This window comes from Macaca thibetana, chromosome 18 (genome assembly GCF_024542745.1).
Source record: "Macaca thibetana thibetana isolate TM-01 chromosome 18, ASM2454274v1, whole genome shotgun sequence".
Classification (NCBI taxonomy): domain Eukaryota; kingdom Metazoa; phylum Chordata; class Mammalia; order Primates; family Cercopithecidae; genus Macaca; species Macaca thibetana.
Window position 1 is genome coordinate 9,593,746 of NC_065595.1, and position 19,223 is coordinate 9,612,968.

At 37.7% G+C, this 19,223-nt stretch overlaps 1 protein-coding gene across 5 annotated transcripts in view; it reads right to left on the bottom strand.

Moving 5' to 3' along the window:
- Positions 1-1,449: 1,449 nt before the first annotated feature.
- Positions 1,450-19,223, bottom strand: part of SOCS6 (suppressor of cytokine signaling 6) — a 40,188-nt gene continuing 22,414 nt past the window's right edge. For 2 of the 5 annotated variants that reach the window (XM_050767163.1, XM_050767162.1), the window contains 2 exons: positions 7,598-7,766; positions 1,450-7,060 (listed from right to left, as the gene is read on the bottom strand). In XM_050767163.1, the coding sequence (XP_050623120.1) occupies positions 5,327-6,934 (1,608 nt within the window). In that variant the 5' untranslated portion in view covers positions 6,935-7,060; positions 7,598-7,766 and the 3' untranslated portion in view covers positions 1,450-5,326. Of the gene's footprint in view, positions 7,061-7,597; positions 17,352-19,223 lie in introns of those variants that run through there. The other 3 variants (XM_050767159.1, XM_050767158.1, XM_050767161.1) reach the window with 2 other exon arrangements.

Sequence of the window (19,223 nt, forward strand, 5' to 3'; positions counted from 1 at the left end):
GCTGTAAATCCATCAACAAAACAAGCCATACACGAAGGGAAGGAAGACAAGAGTCACGTTTTGCTAAAAAGAGGATTCAAAAGGTTAGGTAACCCCAAAACTAGAAACTGAAATACAACAAAAGTTAAAAGAATTAAACAACCATTTAAAAAAAAAAAAAAACCAATGAATTGTAAACGAAGCTGAAGATCTGAAAGAAGAAAAGCCACTAGGCCAAAACAGCAGACATGAAAGCTAAATTCAACAGAAATAAGATTAAACTATTTTTGATCCAGAAAGTTGAAAGCCTAGGAAAAGCATAAGTAAAATCTGTGAGGCTTAAAAAAAAAAAAAAAAAAAAAAAAAAAGGAAAAATTTAGAGGTGGTAGTAAAAAAAATTGGCTATAACTAACAAAATGTTATTATGGAAGTTCTGACGCAGACACAGTATTTTCTGTGTTATCTGGCAGCCTAGCAGCAGGTCTTTCATCTTCTGAGAGCGTCCGCCTGCTCTCACCCTTGCCCTCCTCACAGGTGGCCTTTCAGGACAAGCACCTACAAGGAATGCAGCTTGGCCTCAACAAACTTCCCTGTTCCTCTATCTTATTAAATGAATAACCCTAGAGAAGAGGCAGATGAACATGAAAACACTCATTTTCTAAAACAGTTCAAAGTTTGTTTACCTGGTGACGGTGTACATTTGTGAAGTCTGTTCTTTTGCACAATTCTTGATCCCACGATAGTCTTTCGTTAGCACCATCATCAGCAAAGTATAACGTTAACATCAATGCTGTCAACCGACACCAGCTCTGGAAAATGGGGTTAGAGACCGCGCTATTTGTATTCCACTGAATCCAAATTGGGTTTCACTCAAGTGAAAATTTGTGATACATTCCAAACAAGATCAGTCGAAAATTCATCTTTGAATTAGCCATGGTTTTTTAAAAAAAGAATCTGTCTACGAAGTATTCAAACAAAATAAAGTGGGTGTTTAATCCCATGGTTAAGAACTCTGATACAATACAATACAGTGGATATAAGGAGAACTCTTTCTTATCTATGAAAAAATTTCTAAATGACCCCTATATGAACTTTAATGACCTGGTTCTATTTCAATGAAATATTAATAGTGACATGCTTTTTAATATGCCACAACCCAAACATTGTATCATTTAGCCTAGGCTTCTCTCAGTGAGATTTCATTACTGTGTCAGTTTTAATTTAGTCTTCTTGCTTAGTACAAGTTCTTCACTAGCTCCAGCCTTCACGTGGAAGGCTTTCGGAGATTAGCACCACTAGCTGACATCTTCCATTAGGGACATGATTCTGCTTTCCCATTTTTACTAAAATTTGCTGGTTCTCACCCTCCAGCCCCTGTGCAGTTCCTGGGACACCCAGAAGTTATCCAGTTAACCCCATACTAATTAAAATCAGGCACCTCTCAGGGTATTAAGTAGACTACAAGGCAGGTCTTGTGAACGAAATTTTTTATTTACACACTGTATCTAGAAGCAGATACATAAATTCTTATACAATTAATTTCCAAAAATGTGCAAGAAATTACTATAATTTGTTTACAAACCAAAACATGTATTAAAATCAATGGACTTTGGATAATTCATTCTGTGGTGTTCTCAGTACAAATGGTACACACCTGATTTGAAACATACAGAAAAAGTGTAAACTACCGCAATCTGAATTGCAAGTATTAATTTCATGGCACTCCAACAACTATGAAATTTCTTTAACCCAACATGTATATACTTATTACAAAATTCTATAAGAATTTTTCATAATCTCTGGATGTAGAGTTTGGATCACTTTTCAGAAACAGCAACTACACACTTTGCCATGTTATGACTGATTAATAAAAAGAATGTTTATAAAAAACCTTCTTTACAGGATTAAAAAAGTATTCAAAGAAACCAAATTTGTGATTGCTAGTGTACTAACACTTTTAGAATTTTAAAGTTATTCACGGAAGTGGCTATTGTTCCTTATTATTCAAGAGAACTGCCTATTGCTGGTAGTGAGTTCATTTTGAAATTAAGACTTCCTATTGGATGAAAAGCAATTAGGATTTAAATGAAAATGTATTATTCTGATTCATTCGTAAAGCAATATCTCCCATATACAATGTGAAATGTACAGTAGTTAAAATTGGCATTTCTGAAAGCATTGTTACAAGGATTATTTTAGACCTGTAGCACTAGCAGAGACATTGCATTAACCTATGTTAGATTTTAGTAACTTTTATCCTGTTTCAATAATACTGGCTCAAAAATTACAACGTATACTTTGGGTTTTGTTTCCTTTATGCCAATGATTTAGCCTTTTGGAATTTTATTTTCTTCAACAGCAAGATGGTTGCCCCGTGTAGCTGGTTTCCTTAAAAACTATTTTTAGTTCTATGATCATTTCCTGTGACATATTTTGACCTTCTAAATTTTCAGATTATTGCACCAAGTAGAAAGAGTTTTCCTCAGACAGACAGAGAATTAGATATTTTTCAAGTACTTTCTATAGCCTTCTTATTATTTATAAAAATGCATAATAGTGTTATAGTAAGCCTAAAAATAGCTTCTGGCCTCCATCATATTTTGTGATGAAATATTTAATAGAAAACAACTCTGATTCATCTATTATGGCAAATGGATACAGCTTTCCTGTTTTTTCTTGCCTTGAGCTCAGATTTTTAGAAGCACATATTTAAAAAGCACTCATAGGCTGTGTCCATGTCATATATGTTAACTGCCAATAGAATCCTAAAATTTAACCGAATTGTGTCTAGACCAAACTAAATGATGAGTTTTCTCTCTCTCTTTTCCCTGTTTCCACTTTTAACCGGACTGTGTTACTATCATATAAAGCCAATCTTTCACACTGCTGTGCTGCCTACCCCAAATGGTTATTTTTCTACACAAAAGTAGAAAATATCGCAAAACATCTTTCTGCTTGTAAATTTAACTTTTTGGCAAATAGTTTGACTTTATCATTATACTATCAGAATCTGACAATTTCAAACTAGATTAGAATACGGCATACTAAAGTATGTATTATGAACATATAAAAGCGCATCAAAATTTGGCTTTCTGAATTAGAACAGTATCAAGACTGTCCTCCACTAAAACACAAAATACAATTTTAAAAACATTTAGATGAAAATCTGAATAATCTTGACACTAAGCGGGTAGATCTTAAACACATGACATGATAAGAAAACGCAGGGAATAGGTTATGTCCACATAAGACGGGTTCAGGGCAGTCCAAAGACCTCTGTGCACCATGATCTCACAAGGAGGACATGTAAATGCTTCTGGAGACACGGAGAAGCCATTTCAACATTTATTATTAATACACAGTGACTCTGTGACAAAACCTGCCATCTAATATAGATGCACAGGGACTTTTAACTCACCCTAGATATACTTTAAGTTGTTTTAAAAATAAATAGTTTTGCAAAAAAATAGTTTAAATGTCTTGCATTAATTTGATAACAAGCTTACAACTCTGTAATAGTTCTTAATCCAAATAGCTTATAATGAACACTTAAATTATATTATTACAGTATACTCCATATTCCATCTTATTAGGAGAAAACATATGAGAAAATGAGTCTTTGTAACAAGGTACAATCAACATCCCACCAAAATTAAGTACCTTTTCCCCTTTAAGTCAAAATACCATAAGACCATAATATTATGGTATTGTGCCTTTTCTTGGTAATATCTCAGTTCTGACCCTAAAAAATAAAGAGAAAAAAGTGAGGATTCAGATATGTTTGAATGACAAAGCCAGTAAGTTTGACCTAAACCTTTACCCTCATGTTTAAAGTGGGTAAGAGACTTTTCCTATCTCTTCCTTTAAGTGACAAAGGAAGAACCATCCCAAATTACAAGTTTCATCTGAAATAGAAACCTTTTCCTTTAAAGGTGTGTAGCTGAAAATTTTCTGGACAGGGTAATCCCAAAATACTACATCCATTGCAGAACTGTGAAATGAATAAACACTCTGCATTTCAAAATAGCTAAAAATTATTGAATATAACATCCCTCCCCAACAACCGACTCAAGGAGATAAATTAGCAATGGCAAATTACTTAAGACTTAGCTAAATTTTAAAAACCTATTTTTAAATGGCAGTATACATGAAAGACAATATGACTTCCACATCATTATCTAATATGGTTTAAATAATTTCCACGATTTTTAAACTAAAGTCATCAAGGGTTCTCTTTATAGTGGGGGTAAGGATTGGTCAAATCCAGCACACTTTTATAGTAACTACATAGAAGAAAAATATAAGTCCAACTTTAAAACAATGTTTTCTTTCTATTCAAATCAATTTAAAACTTTTTATAAACATTAATGTTGCAAGAGAATCCAGTTCATTTATGAAAATTAGTTGACAATCAAGTTCACCCAAGAAAATGCTGACTAAGCTAAAGAAATCACAGATAAAACATTTTACCAAAAGTATAGGTAACACACAAAAAAATGCTATCACAGGAAGCTATGATCATCTAATATTTCTTTAATAATAATTCTAGTTCCATAGGTTTTCATGTTATACGCCAATTTGTACCCGAGTTCAATTACAGAAAAGGCAACAATTTCTAAATCGGTGGTATACATTTCTTTACAATTTTTTAATGTAAGGCCATTTATTAAAATAGACAAACTGTAAGATGAAAATGAAGGCAACAGAAAAATTCAACTTTTCACAACCAAAAGAATTAGCACAACCTTAGAAATAATTTAGAAAAAAGTGTTGTTAAAAGATAAGTTGCAGATCTCCGTTCCATTACCCAAGATTATGTCAATTCACGATTCTAAATAAATCTTTTTAAAGAGATTAAAAACTCATCTTCAGTGTATAGTAAATTCTGTGTTTTATCACACAGGTATGTTTATTCAACACTATCTTTTGAAAATGGGCCATTTAAAAAGACATAGCAATTTCCATTCTGTAAGTTTCATTCAGCTTTACTTAGGGTTGAATACACATGAAATGTGCTTTTAATGCATAAAAATCACAGTGGATAGCAGCAAAGGACTGGGGGGAGGGGCATTAGGAGAATTTGATAATTCACATTGTGATTATTCTGCACATTGATGAAAGATAATTCACACCTCTAAAACCTCAAGACTTCCCTTTTTAAAGAACCAAAATAAACCCAAGACACCTTGCTGACATTTCCCGACCCCTAAACAAACTGATGACTCTTTTACACATAAAACTGAAATAGTAATGGCAGCAAAATATTTTGATGGCAATGAAAGTCTGTAAACTGTATTTCAATCTTTTGTTCTTATTCCCAAAGTGCAAGATGCAGGGTTCTCATCTTTCAGTAGTGCTTCTCCTGTAAATAATCCTTCATTTTGTTTGGCAAAGGCAGTTTCTGAATTAAGTCTATTCTGGTGTACTGACGTATAACAAAACGACACAGGTACTGCAACGAGCGCACCTGCATGAACCGGGACACTGGGTTGGTCAGTCTGACGGGGTAAGTTGCAGATCCAGGCAGCCGAGACCTTGAATAACAAAAAGCTCCATTTTCAGAGTCCCTGATTGAATGCTCAATTAGATCAACTATGGACGTATGTCCTTCCACATCGGGCTGTTCATAAAAGCTAAACCTACCATTTGAGTGCTCAATTCTAGTGTGAAGTGTTTTACCATGAGAGCGAAAGCTCAAGCTTAAAAGATAACGGTCGTCAGAACTGTCCCGAACAAGAAAAGAACCATCTGGCACGTTTGCTAGCTTCCCTTCTGCCTCCCAACGTGTGATGGGTCCCCAGTACCATCCTTGTTTTGCAAGTTTTTTCAGCTCCTCTGTAAGGCTTGTCACGACCATGGGACCACTACTTTGCACTGAGTCGTACACTCTTGCAACCCCAGGAGCAGAGTTCGGATCAAAATTCAAATGACAGCGCATACTTTCAGCCACGTGGGCTTCTGTGCCAGTGAGTCCACTGAAGTTCCTTTGGATTTGATTATTCTGCATTGGAGGTAGCAATGGTGAGAGTGGAGGGACATCATCGTGACCCGCTCTCGGGCTCTGCAACATGACTCCCGTGGTGCCAATCAACAAGCCGTTCACGGACTGATCCACGAAGATCTCTGGGGCGACAACCAGGTCCTGGTCTACCTGACTCTCATCTTCGGGGAAAGCGCGCCCTCCCCCTGGAGGAGGAACCGCAGAGACTTCCATGGGAGAAGAGCTGTCCAGACAATAGCTCCGCGATCCTTCCAAAGGATACATCCCCTCATCTAAAGGCACAGTATACTGAATGTAGTCCTGAGGCATAAGTCCAATAACGACAGGCACATGTTCATCCAGGTGGAGATGCAGGTCTCCGTTATGAGAAGCCGAGCTCTTCAGTGAATTGGCTTGCTCTTGGCACGCGGTCTCGTTCTGGAGGTCGTGGAAATCCTTCCGCACGCCGTTCAGGGCTGGACTCGGGCTGGAAGAGTGAACCAAGGCCTTGACTCTCACCTCCATCTTGATGCAGGTCTCCTCGGAGTTCGTGGGCCGCAGAGGCCACGGCGTGGGGCTGTAGTGATGGCTGCGGAGCGAGGTGGACCTTATCGGCCTCTGGGCTCTCACGTCTTTAAAGACGATGGGTGCTGAGGAGGAGGAGAAGGTGTCCTCGTCGGCAGAGCTCCCAGAGGGCGTGCCCGCCTTGCCTTTTGGCTTCTGTTTTGCAGAAAGCCGCCTTTTGAGCGTACCCATCAGGCTCTCGCTTTTCGATCTGTTTTTTCCGCCTTTTTCCTCTTCACCGTTGATATCGCAGCTGGCCATATCTTTACCATAGCAGCTACCAAACAAGGAATCATCTTTTCCAAAGTCACTGGCTAGCGATGGTTGTTGTACTACCATGAAATCAGTTTCCTCTTTACTTTTATTCAAGTTAAAAGATTTCCGTAAGGTTTTAAGACTAATTTTCTTCATTATGACTAGTTACCTAATCCAAGGGATCAAAATTTCTATCTGGAATATTATCCCCAAACATCTGGAGAGGCTGCAAGGCTGCATCTATGTATTTTTCCTGCTTCATTTAACCTTTGGAGCCATTTTCTAAAAAATAAAAAGAAGAGTCATATTAAAAAATATTTCCACAAAAGTTTTATTTTAGTCAGTTTTAATCCTTTAGCTTCTGAACAACAATACCCCGGTCTTTCTTTTTTTTTTTTTTTTTTTTTGAGACGGAGTCTCGCTCTGTCACCCAGGCTGGAGTGCAGTGGCCAGATCTCAGCTCACTGCAAGCTCCGCCTGCCGGGTTTACGCCATTCTCCTGCCTCAGTCTCCCGAGTAGCTGGGACTACAGGCGCCGCCACCTCGCCCGGCTAGTTTTTTGTATTTTTAGTAGAGACGGGGTTTCACCGTGTTAGCCAGGATGGTCTCAATCTCCTGACCTTGTGATCCACCCGCCTCGGCCTCCCAAAGTGCTGGGATTACAGGTGTGAGCCACTGCGCCTGGCCCAATCTTTTCTTAATGTCAACTCTGTTAGGACCGGGATTTCTATTGCACCCAGCAGAGCAGATCACTGCCTACTACACATGAGCATTTGGCAAATATTTCATGATGTTTATAAAGAACAAGCCTGTATCTACCTTTATTTCTTTTGGCACCTTGCTTTTTGGTATAATCTCTAACGTGTGGGCCAGTGTTCACGTCCTTCCCAGCTGGGCTCTAGCGGAGTCCACTCCTTCAACACTGACCCCAGTTGCTCCTCTGCTGCCCGCCCATGTCCCAGGACGACAGTAAAGGCGTTCCCTAGAACTGCAGTAACAAGCCTAGTCAACTCAACAACTTATGCATATTTTAAATATTTAAGCATGTGTCAAAATAAACAAAAAGAATTTCATTATCTAGAGATGTTCTTCTATACTCGAGAGTTCCTTCAGAACAAGAATCATTCACCTTCAAGTTCCCAATGCACAGAGGAGGAAGATGCCCAACGCATGTGGGCTGCAAAGCTTCATCTCTTAAGTACACCCATGTGTCTAGCTTTGATCTATTTGGAAGATTATGAAACATATTTCCAGAATTATTCTTTCTTACTCTTCTTTTTTTGCAATTTCCCATGGCAAATTTTTACTTCTATATCCAGAAATATATTTTCTAAACTTTTTTTGTACATTGTTCTACACTGAAATGACAGGATTTCAATTCTGTAAAGGCTTTCTGAAAGTCATTTCACAGGAAAAACTCTTGGTTCCATAAACCACGTTAAGTGATCCTAACACTGCTTTGCAAAGGCCTTGTGTTTAAATCGTGTGGAATGTTTTCTTTCCTCCAAGGCCATGTTCTGCCTTCTCTGCAACCATCAGAGTATGCCTTGACAAGATGACTCGCTTGACTTGAGCGAAATGCTAATAAAGCCCAGAACAAGATTCTAGCCTCCCAAACCAGCAGTTTAGCACCACTCAGTTTCTTGGCACAAGACTAGGGCCCTAGCTTTGATCCCATTCATGAATTCACTCTGCATTTACTAAGCCCCTACTTGGCCTCCGCTGGGTCAGCTTGGCTTAGCCCTGTGTGGCAATACACAGATTAATAAATAACTGATGGTCGCCCAACCCAGTAGGAGAGACAGATGTATGAACAGATAAATTGTAGTATCAATCCTTCTGTAATATAATGGTATACAAGGTGGGAATTGACAGGACAGAGAGAACCCGACGATTGTCTCCTTTTAGTTACAGGTAAGATTTGGGTGGTCTGCAGATGGAATCATTCTTACTAAAAACCATTCAGATCAGAGAACCTATCAGGGGATCAGTAATACCATGTCCCCAAAAGGAAGAACCAATTTTTAAAAGTCTGCTGTCATGTACTACGTTTCGGAGTAAGTTGTAAAAAATAAAAACCAAAATATTTGAAGCACCAGTTACTTTTGAATAGTAAATGAAGTTGTATATTAGGTGAACTCAGTGTCTTAGTAGCATGTCTTCTACCCAAGCATAATGAAATATTATAACTGCTAGAATCAGTAACTGATTAACCCTACTAAATGTGAGATTCAAATAGTCCTGCTTCCCACGATCACGCCCATACCCCAAAACACGAGAGACTAGCAACCACGGTAAAAGCACCTGGCAATTACCTACTTGAAAATTACTCCTTTTTCAACTACCAATCCATATTTGTAAGCTATTAATCAATACTAATATTAAAGAAACAAAATGCAATCCTAGACATTACAAACTGTAAAAGTTCTATTAGGCCATATGGTCTTTTCTCTCTTCCCTTCATATTCTAGGCAAAGATTACTCTAAAATTTTTAAGAGTATCTGTTTTTCTGTTTGCACATCCAAAAATACATGCCATCTTTTTATAGGATTACCATCTGTCTCATGCCTAAGTAAATGTTCTGAATTAGTTTTACTGCTTTTCTAATTGTAAAATTTTAAGTTTACACATATACGTGAAAATGTATATAAAGTTTCAAGGGAAAAAGCTTTACACATTTAAATACTTTATCCATATGGGTAATGGATAACTTCTTCAAATAATTTCAACCTCTTCTTAAAGAAATGACTTGATGTAGTCGTGTCTGTCAGTCATCATAACACATAATGAAAAAATTAAAAAGATCAAACAACTACTTAACCTTCAATAAACAAAACAGCTTTATTAACCCCATTTTATAAAATGAGGAAACTGGTTATTAGAGAGATTGGAATTTGCCCAAAAAAGTTAAAATTTGCTACTAGAAACAGCAGATCCAGAATCTAAACCTGGCTATTTATTTGCAAAGCTCACATTCTTTCTCTACATCAAACTGTCCTACCTGTCATTCTACTGCTTACATCAGTGGTTCTCAAACATTCTGGTCTCAGAACCCCTTTATTCTCTTAAAAATTATTGGAAGACAAGCAGCAGCATTGTTTATGTGGGTTGTGTCTATTGAAATGTACTCTACTAGAAAATAAAACTGAGAGACCAGGCATGGTGGCTCATGTCTGTAATCCCACTCTGGGAGACCAAGGCGGATCACCTGAGGTCAGGAGTTTGAGACCAGCCTGGCCAACATGGTGAACTCCGTCTCTACTAAAAATACAAAAAAAAATTAGCCAGGCATGGTGGCGTGTGCCTGTAATCCCACCTACTCAGAAGGCTGAGGCAGGAGAATTGCTTGAGACTGGGAGGCGGAGGTTGCAGTGAGCCGATATCGCGCCACTGCACTCCAGCCTGGGCAACAAGACTGAAAATTGTCTCAAAAAAAAAAAAAAAGAAAAGAAAAGAAAAGAAAACCTTGAGAAAATTTGTTATTTATTTACTGAAGACACAGAATCAGTCTTGCTGTGTTGACCAGGCTAGAGTGCAGTGGTATGATCTCGGCTCACTGCAGCCTCAACCTCCTGGGTTCAAGAGGATCCTCCCACCTCAGCCTTCCGAGTAGTTGGTACTATAGGCACGCACCACCATGCCTGGCTAATCTTATCTATTTTTTGAAGAGATGAGGTCTAATTTTGTCTACTTTTTGTAGAGATGAGGTCTCTGTTGCCCGGGCTAGTCTTGAACTCCTGGCCTCAAGCAATCCTCCTACCTCTGCTTCCCAAAGTGCTGGGATTACAGTGTAAGCCACTGTGCCCAGCCTAATTTTATATGTATTTTAAAATGACAATATACTCTTTACTTGTTAACATAAATATCATTTTCATGAATAATAAAAATCAGTGAAAGTGGCACCACATGACATTACTGTAAATCTCTTCGGCCTGACTTAAAGGAAGACAGCTGGGCTCTCACGTCTGCTTCTGCACTGGATCTGTTACAGAGCAGTAGCCCTCTCTTATCTGCAGGGGATGCATCCCAAGATCCCCTGTGGATTCCTGAAACCACAGATAGTACAGAACCCTATATAAAGTAGACTTTGCTTTTTTCCTATACACACATACCTATGATAAAGTTTAATTTTTAAGTTAGGTACAGTAAGAGATTAACAACTATAAGTAATAATAAAATTGAACAATTATAGCAACATACTGTAATGAAAGCTATGAGAATGTGGACTCTCTCTCACAAAATATCTTACTGTAGTGCACTCAGCTGTCTTCAGATGACTATTGGCCGTGGGTAATTAAACTGTGCATGGGGGACTCTACCTGTAAGAAGAAAATTCAGCCTCCTCCAGATACGTAGTTGGAAAAAGGAAAAATATATTTTATTTAATAACCTTTTCATATAACTATGGATATCTTTCTTTGATACTATATCAAAGCTCAATGAATGAGTTTCTTAATGTTAAATTGCCCTGTAAAATCTGAAACCATAACATGAAATTTTTTTACTCTATAACATTCAAAGCCATTGGTCGTGCCTATAATGCCAGCACTCTGGGAGGCCAAGGTGGGTGGATCACTTGAGGTCAGGAGGTCGAGACCAGCCTGACCAACATGGTGAAACCCCGTCTCTACTAAAAATACAAAAATTAGCCAGGCATTATGGCTCACGCCTGTAATCCCAGCTACTCGGGAGGCTGAAGGAGAATCACTTGAGCCCAGGAAGCAGAGGCTGCAGTGAGCCGAGATCACAACATTGCACTCCAGCCTGGGCAACAGAGCGTGACTCCATCTCAAAAAAAAAAAAAAAGAAAGAAACTTTGAATTTTATCACTGGCAACAATACTGTCATTTGTTTTTATTGAAGTGACAGACTCATGTTGATCATTTATGGGAAAATATTAAAACTCACATGGAATAATCATGTGTGTCTGTCGATTGTTGTTTTTAGTAAAAATGGTTATTTCACAAAAGAAAGGAGCTAGTTAGCTAGTGTAGCCAGCAATTCAAACAACAAGCACTTCCCCTGGAGACACTCTTCCTTCTTCAGTATGTACTGTAGAGTATCTTTGAAATATTCACATTTCATAAAAAGGATTTTAGAAAGATGTATGCTCAGGGTAAAGATTTCATAAAATTAATAGTTTTTATAGCTTCATCAATGGCATCCATAAGTATAACCTTTTTTTTTTTTTAACTAAAGTGCTTGGTTCTTACTAAAGTAAAAAACATATGACTATTATTACATTTACTATTACAGTTTGGTGCCACTGCCTTGACTCATGGTGAGGCATCATCAGTTTTATCCATCATTGCTTTCAGTACCATCAGTGAAAAACGCAAATGATGTTTCAGCATTATGATGAAAGAGGATCCACAGACCAGAGCCACAGGCTTAAATTATCTGTGAAGGCAATTTAAAAGAATAAAGACTTTAACATAAAGCAAAGAATCCACATAAAAAGTTAATAGCGTTGTAAATATCTCTCTACACCCTAAGTTGCATTGTCAATTTCTGAACCTGCATGGTTCATGTACTTTCATCTCAGTTTCTTAGATTCTACTCCACTGCTCCTGAACCTGTGGGAACACTACTTGCCATTCACTTAGGAAAAAAAGGAAAAATAAGAGATACCAAAGTCTTCCCAGAAAGGGAGAACAGAAAAAGGAAGAACGGAACAGACCATATAATAAAAAAGAATTACAATACAAATATAACATGAAATATAAGATGTAGGCTCCAAAATGTTTGTTATACCAATATATATAAATGGAGTAAATTCAAGTATTAGACTTTTTTTTTTTTTTGTGAGATGGAATCTTGCTCTTGTTGCCCAGGCTGGAGTGCAATGGCACGAAATAGCACGATCTCGGCTCACTGCAACCTCCGTCTCTTGGTTTCAAGCGATTCTCCTGCCTCAGCCTCATGAGTAGTTGGGATGATAAGTGCCCACCACCACACCCGGCTAATTATTGTATTTTTAGTAGAGACAGGGTTTCACCATGTTGGCCAGGCTGGTCTCAAACTCCTGACCTCATGATCCACCCGCCTCGGCCTCCCGAAGTGCTGGGATTACAGGCGTGAGCCACCGTGCCCGGCCTAGAAGAAAAACATTTAAAGATCTGACTAAGAAAAAAAAAAAACAACAATCATATGTTATATATGGAAAGGACACACTAAAACAAATTATCTCAGAAAGTTTCAAAATATCATAAAATCTCTCCAGTATTTCCACTCTTTCCAACTATTCTCTTCTTCGCTGTGCCTGTGATTTTCTTATGCTACCAGCTAGTTGTACTAAGTGTGTTCTACTTGAGATCAGGAATGTTTTCAGTAGTGGTCACTGCTATATCTCCAATACCAAAGATAGTTCCTGGGCATGGCTGATACTCAGATGCAAACTTTTTTTGTATTTAAATTCATTATGCAATTTAAACACATGAACAAATAAGTACATTTTTGAAAATTATTTATATAAAAATAGTGCTAATTGATTTAGAAATAATAAATGCAAGTGGCTAAAAATGTTTTCTGCAGAATCAGGTACAGGCAAAAAGACTAGGGAAACATTCCTTTTTTTAAAAAAAAAAAAAAAACTATATTATAATAAATAATAGGCCAGGTACAGTAGCTCATACCTGTTATCCCAGCACTTTGGGATGCTGAGGCAGGTGGATCACTTGAGGTCAGGCATTCGAGGGCCAGTCCGGCCAACATGGTGAAACTCCGTCTCTACCAAAAATTACAAAACTTAGCGGGTCGTGATGGTGTGTGCTTGCAGTCGCAGCTACTCAGGAGGCTGAGGTGGGAGGATTGCTTGAACCCAGAGGCAGAGGTTGCAGTGAGCCAAGATCACACCATGCACACCCACACACCAACCTGGGCAACAGAGTAGGGTCCTGTCTCAAAAAACAAACAAACAAACAAATAAAAAGAATGTGGTAAAAAGGGAACACTTCTCCACTGTTAGTGGGAATGTAAACTAGAACCACTATGGAAAACAGTGTGGAAATTCCGTAAAGAACTAAAAGTAGATTTCCCATTTGATCCAGCAATCCCACTGCTAGGTATCTACCCAGAGGGAAAAAAAAAATTATATGAAAAAGATACTTGCACACACATAGCAGCACAACTCACAACTGCAAAAATATGGAAACAACCCAACGTCCATCAACCAATGAGTGGATAAAGAAAATGTGGGGGGGGTGTGTGTGTGTGTGTGTGTGTGTGTAATACTACTGAGCTATAAAAAGGAATGAAAGAATGGCATTCACAGCAACCCGGATGGAACTGGAGACCATTATTCTAAGTGAAGTAACTAACTCCGGAATGGAAAATCAAACATCGTAGGTTCTCACTTACAAGTGCGAGCTAAGTTATGAGGATGCAAAGGCATAAGAATGATACAATGGACTTTGCAGACTCAGGGGAAAGGGTGGGAGGGGGTGAGGGATAAAAGACTACGCATTAGGTACAATGTACACTGCTCAGGTGATGGGTATACCCAAATCTCAGAAATCACCACTGAAGAACTTATCCATGTAACTAAAAACCACCTGTTCCCCCAAAACTTACTGCAACCAAAAATACATTATAAAAAATACATTCCATTATGCTACCTTGAAAAAAATAACTGGGCCTTTGTACAAAAATTGTTTTGCAAAGGCAATTAAACTTCTAATTCTAATACTTAAAAGAAGTACTAAACTAGAAATCCTAGACACATTACGTGAGGATATAGATTGTATCATTTAGGCTGATACAGAGTTCGGTCAATAGATGTTTAAAGAAAACACATTGGTCCTACATTTAGAAATTAATGAAAGAGTGCATTTACTTGTTTTAATTTAAAATAAAATGTTTAAAGTACACGAGTCCTAGTTTAGTGAAGTTTTTCAATTAACTGACAAACACCAATTCTGAAAAATTTTGAAGAAAAAAAATAGTCCTCTTACAGAAAAGAATGGAAAAAGGCATAGGCAAGCAACGGGGAAGCTAGAGTAACAAGATGGCATTGCATTCAAGAAAAACTGGTCAAACAAAATGAAAAGGGGCACATTATGAAAAGTATAAGCCATAATACAATGATGAAAAAATCTGCCAAAAATTTTTGAACATAAAATGGAACAGCATTAAAATGTCTCTTTCAGCCGAGGAAAATGAAGTAAACAAAAATGAAGAATATAGCAAATTTAAATTACAAAATTAATTTTCCTTTTAGACATATGGGATTCTATACCCTAAAAAATGAGAACACATCTCCTTTTCAAGAACGTATGCAACAGTTACTAAAGGCCCCAATTAAAACCTTCATAAATTTTAAAAGTCCAAGACATCTCCTTAATTAACCACAAGGCAATAATAAAAGTAAATAGGACAAGCAAAAAAAAAAAAAAATTAAGTAAATTAAATTAAAATCGAACATCTTTAAATAAGTCAGAGACAAAATCTCAAAGTGAACAAAAATGGTATACGAACATAATGAAAACGCCACATATCAGCCGGGCGACGCGGTGGCTCATGCCTGTAATTCCAGCACTTTGGGAGGTTGAGGCAGGCGGATCACTTGAGGTTAGGAGTTCAAGAGCAGCCTGGCCAACATGCTGAAACCCTGTTTCTACTAAAAATACAAAAATTAGCTGGGCGTGGTGGCAGGTGCCTGTAATCCAAGCTACTCAAGAGGCTGAGGCAAGAGAATAGCTTAAACCCAGGAGACGGAGGTTGCAGTGCCTGGGCAACAAGAGCGAAACTCCATCTCAAAAAAAAAAAAAAAGCTACATATCAAAATCTATGTGATTCTGCAAGACCCTAAAACCGGGTCCACAGAAAATTCAAAGATTTAAACATTTACAAAACTACATGGTAAGGAATTAAAAGAAACAAATTACGCATTCAATTCAAGAAGTCAGTAATTATAAACCCCCAGCCAGCAAAAGAAAAATCAGAAAAAATAATGATAAAAGCACAAATTAATGAATTAGAAAATAAAAAGTAACAGCATTAAACATTACAAGACTTGATTCTTTGATTATACAAGAGAAAACTCAATTGGTAAACAACTAGCTGGCATAACCAAGACAGGGAAATGTGCTTATACATTAGAAACAGAGCAATAACCACACATTCGTGAGGAACCAAAATGTGTAAAACTACTTTGAAAATTCTATGAAAATGAATTTGAAACTCAGATGAAAAGGGTAATTTTATAGCAAAATATATATCATCAGACTTTGCAGTAGAAGACACAGGAATCCAAAAGAAGCTAACAATTGTCAAAGAAACTGAGAAAGTGATCAAGGAGCTACCACGGCTCTTTTTCCTTCAGGAGAAGAAAGGGAAGGACAATCAAGACAGGTCCAAAATTCAAAACACCACTTCAGAGCACAGAGAAAACACAAAGCTCCCAAATTTATTTTTGAGGTCAAAAGCATACTGATACCAAAATTTGACAAAGATGACAGGAAAAAAAAAAATCAAACTGATCTCACTTAGGAACACTGAAGTACAAACCTTAAATACCAGCAAACATTGGAAGTGGTGGGGGGAAAGCAATTCAACTAGATAAGGTATATCCAGGGATTGCTACCGTGGCTCTAATATGGAGGTTTATTAATATATATTACTTTAGATAAAAGGAGTAAAATAATATGATCATAGCTACGAGTCACAAAAAGGATCTGAAAAAATATTAAACATCAATTCTTGACACCCCAAACCCATTGCAAAACAGAAACAGATGGACATTTAATGATATACACACACACACACACACACACACACACACACACACCATCAGAGCTGTAATGAAGAAATGCTGAAAGCCAGCAACGAGGACATCAATTATCAATATTATTAATTAGCATTATTTCCAACATATTAGCCAGTGAATTAGACAAGAAATAAAAATAAATATTGGAAAGGAGAAGACAAAATTATCCTTATGAAATGATTAAACACCTGAAAATTCAATAGATGCAGCTGAACAACGGGGTGTGTTCTGAGAAATACGTCGTTAGGTGATTTTGTCATTGTGCACACATAGCATGGATTTACACAAATCGTGATTGTATAGCTTACCTAGGCTTTATGGTATAGCCTATTGCTTCTAGGCCACAAACCTGTAAAGCACGTTACTGTTCTAAATATTGTAGGCAATGTAACACAATGGTAAGTATTTGTGTATCTAAACATATCTAAAGAAAGAAAAGGTAGAGTAAAAATATGGTATTATAATCCTATAGGACCACATTACACACTCAATTCATCATAGACTAAACTGTCATTTTGCAGGGCATGACTGTATTGGGGAAAAAAAGGAACTCAGTCAAGTGACCAATTACAAAATTCATATGTAAAAATCACTAGTAATTCTATGACTTTTTTATTTTTAGTTTTGAGATGGGGTCTCGCTCTGTCGCCCAGGCTGGAGTGCAGTGGCGCCATCTCGGCCCACTGCAACCTCTGCCTCCCGGGTCCAAGCGGTTCTCCTGCCTCAGCCTCCTGAGTAGCTGGGATTACAGGCAAGTGCCACCACAACCGGCTAATTTTTGTAGATTCTATAATTTTAAGAAGCAGATAAGAAAACATAATAAAACACTAGATCCTATTTATAACAGCTTCAAAAAAAGTGAATAGGAAATGTAAAACTACATGAAACACTTTAAAACTCCTTAGAGAATCATAATAGATCAAATACACACAGACACATCTTATTCTCAGGTAAAACAATTCAATCCTGTCAAAATATTGACTCAAGATCCCAAGAAAACACCAATAATGCTTTTTCAAGAAAGTCAACAAAATGACAGTGAAGTTAACTTTGTTATGCAAACAACAAAAAGAGAAAACTTCTAAAAGACTAATTGAAGGAGGATGAGCTATATGACATATTAAAAACACGTGACAACAGCTTAACACTGGAGAAGGGGAAAGACAGAATAGAAAGTCAAGAAATAGACCAAGAGACATATGGGAAGAGTATGTCAGTCATTAAGAAGACATCTGAAGACCACCAGGGAAAGGTGAACTATCAATGAATGATGATGAGCAGGTGGGAGAAACTTTTGGGACTAGTGGGTCTAGCAGGGCTCTTACTTAATTTCCTATCTCAAAATGAATTCCAGTAAGATTGAATATGTAAATATTTATATTTTTAAAATATAAAAGTTGGAGAAAAATATTTTTTAAAGCCTTGCACTGCAGAAGTCCTTCTAATACGTAACATAAAACCTTGAATCCATAAAAGATGAATAAAGCTGACAGTGCAAAATGTATAAATTTCTTGATAACTAAAAAATGACATAAAGAAAGCAAAAAACAGAGAAAAACTGCAAACATATATGACAAAGGATTAATTTTATAACATAAACTGTGCTGTTAGAAATCAGTAAGAGAAAGTCTAACAATTCTAAAAGCAAGCAGGCAAAGCACAGAAACAACCCACACAAAAAGAATGATGGAAAGGAAGAAGAAAGGCAAGAATAAGAAAGAAATCATGAAAGCAAGAGGGAGAACACAAATTCAAGTGGCCAATCAATACCCTAAAATATCCTCAATTCATTCATCATTAAAAAATCCATGGGCCGGGCACAGTGGTTCACGCCTGTAATCCCAGCACTTTGGGAGGCCAAGGCAGGCGGATCACGAGGTCAAGAGTTCGAGACCAGTCTGGCCAACATGGTGAAAGCCTGTATCTACTAAGAATACAAAAATTAGCCAGGCATGGTGGTGCGTGGCACTTGCCTGTAATCCCAGCTACTCAGGAGGCTGAGGTAGGAGAATTGCTTGAACCCAGGAGGCAGAGGTTGCAGTGAGCCAAGATCATGCCACTGCCCTCCAGCCTGGGCAACAGAGTGAGACCCTGTCTCAAAAAAAAAAAAAAATCATTTATAAAAACTATATTTTAAAAAAAGGAATGAGGAGGCCAATAAATCTCCTTTCCAGCCGGGCGCGGTGGCTCAAGCCTGTAATCCCAGCACTTTGGGAGGCCGAGACGGGCGGATCACGAGGTCAGGAGATCGAGACCATCCTGGCTAACACGGTGAAACCCCGTCTCTACTAAAAAATACAAAAAACCAGCCGGGCGAGGTGGCGGCGCCTGTAGTCCCAGCTACTCGGGAGGCTGAGGCAAGAGAATGGCGTAAACCCAGGAGGCGGAGCTTGCAGTGAGCTGAGATCTGGCCACTGCACTCCAGCCTGGGCAAGAGTGAGACTCTGCCTCAAAAAAAAAAAAAAAAAAAAAAAAAAAAAATCTCCTTCCCTAAAAGTAAGTATGAAGCTGGACTAAACTGTCAATAGCAACCATTTCAGTACTTTGAATTCATCACATTTGGTGATGACTGGAAATGATAAGTGTGTAGGTTAATTTAAAATACTATATATTCTTTTCATTTCTTCTCTTCTTCAAAGGGCATGAGATTGTATAGGTTAATAACTATTAACAGTACT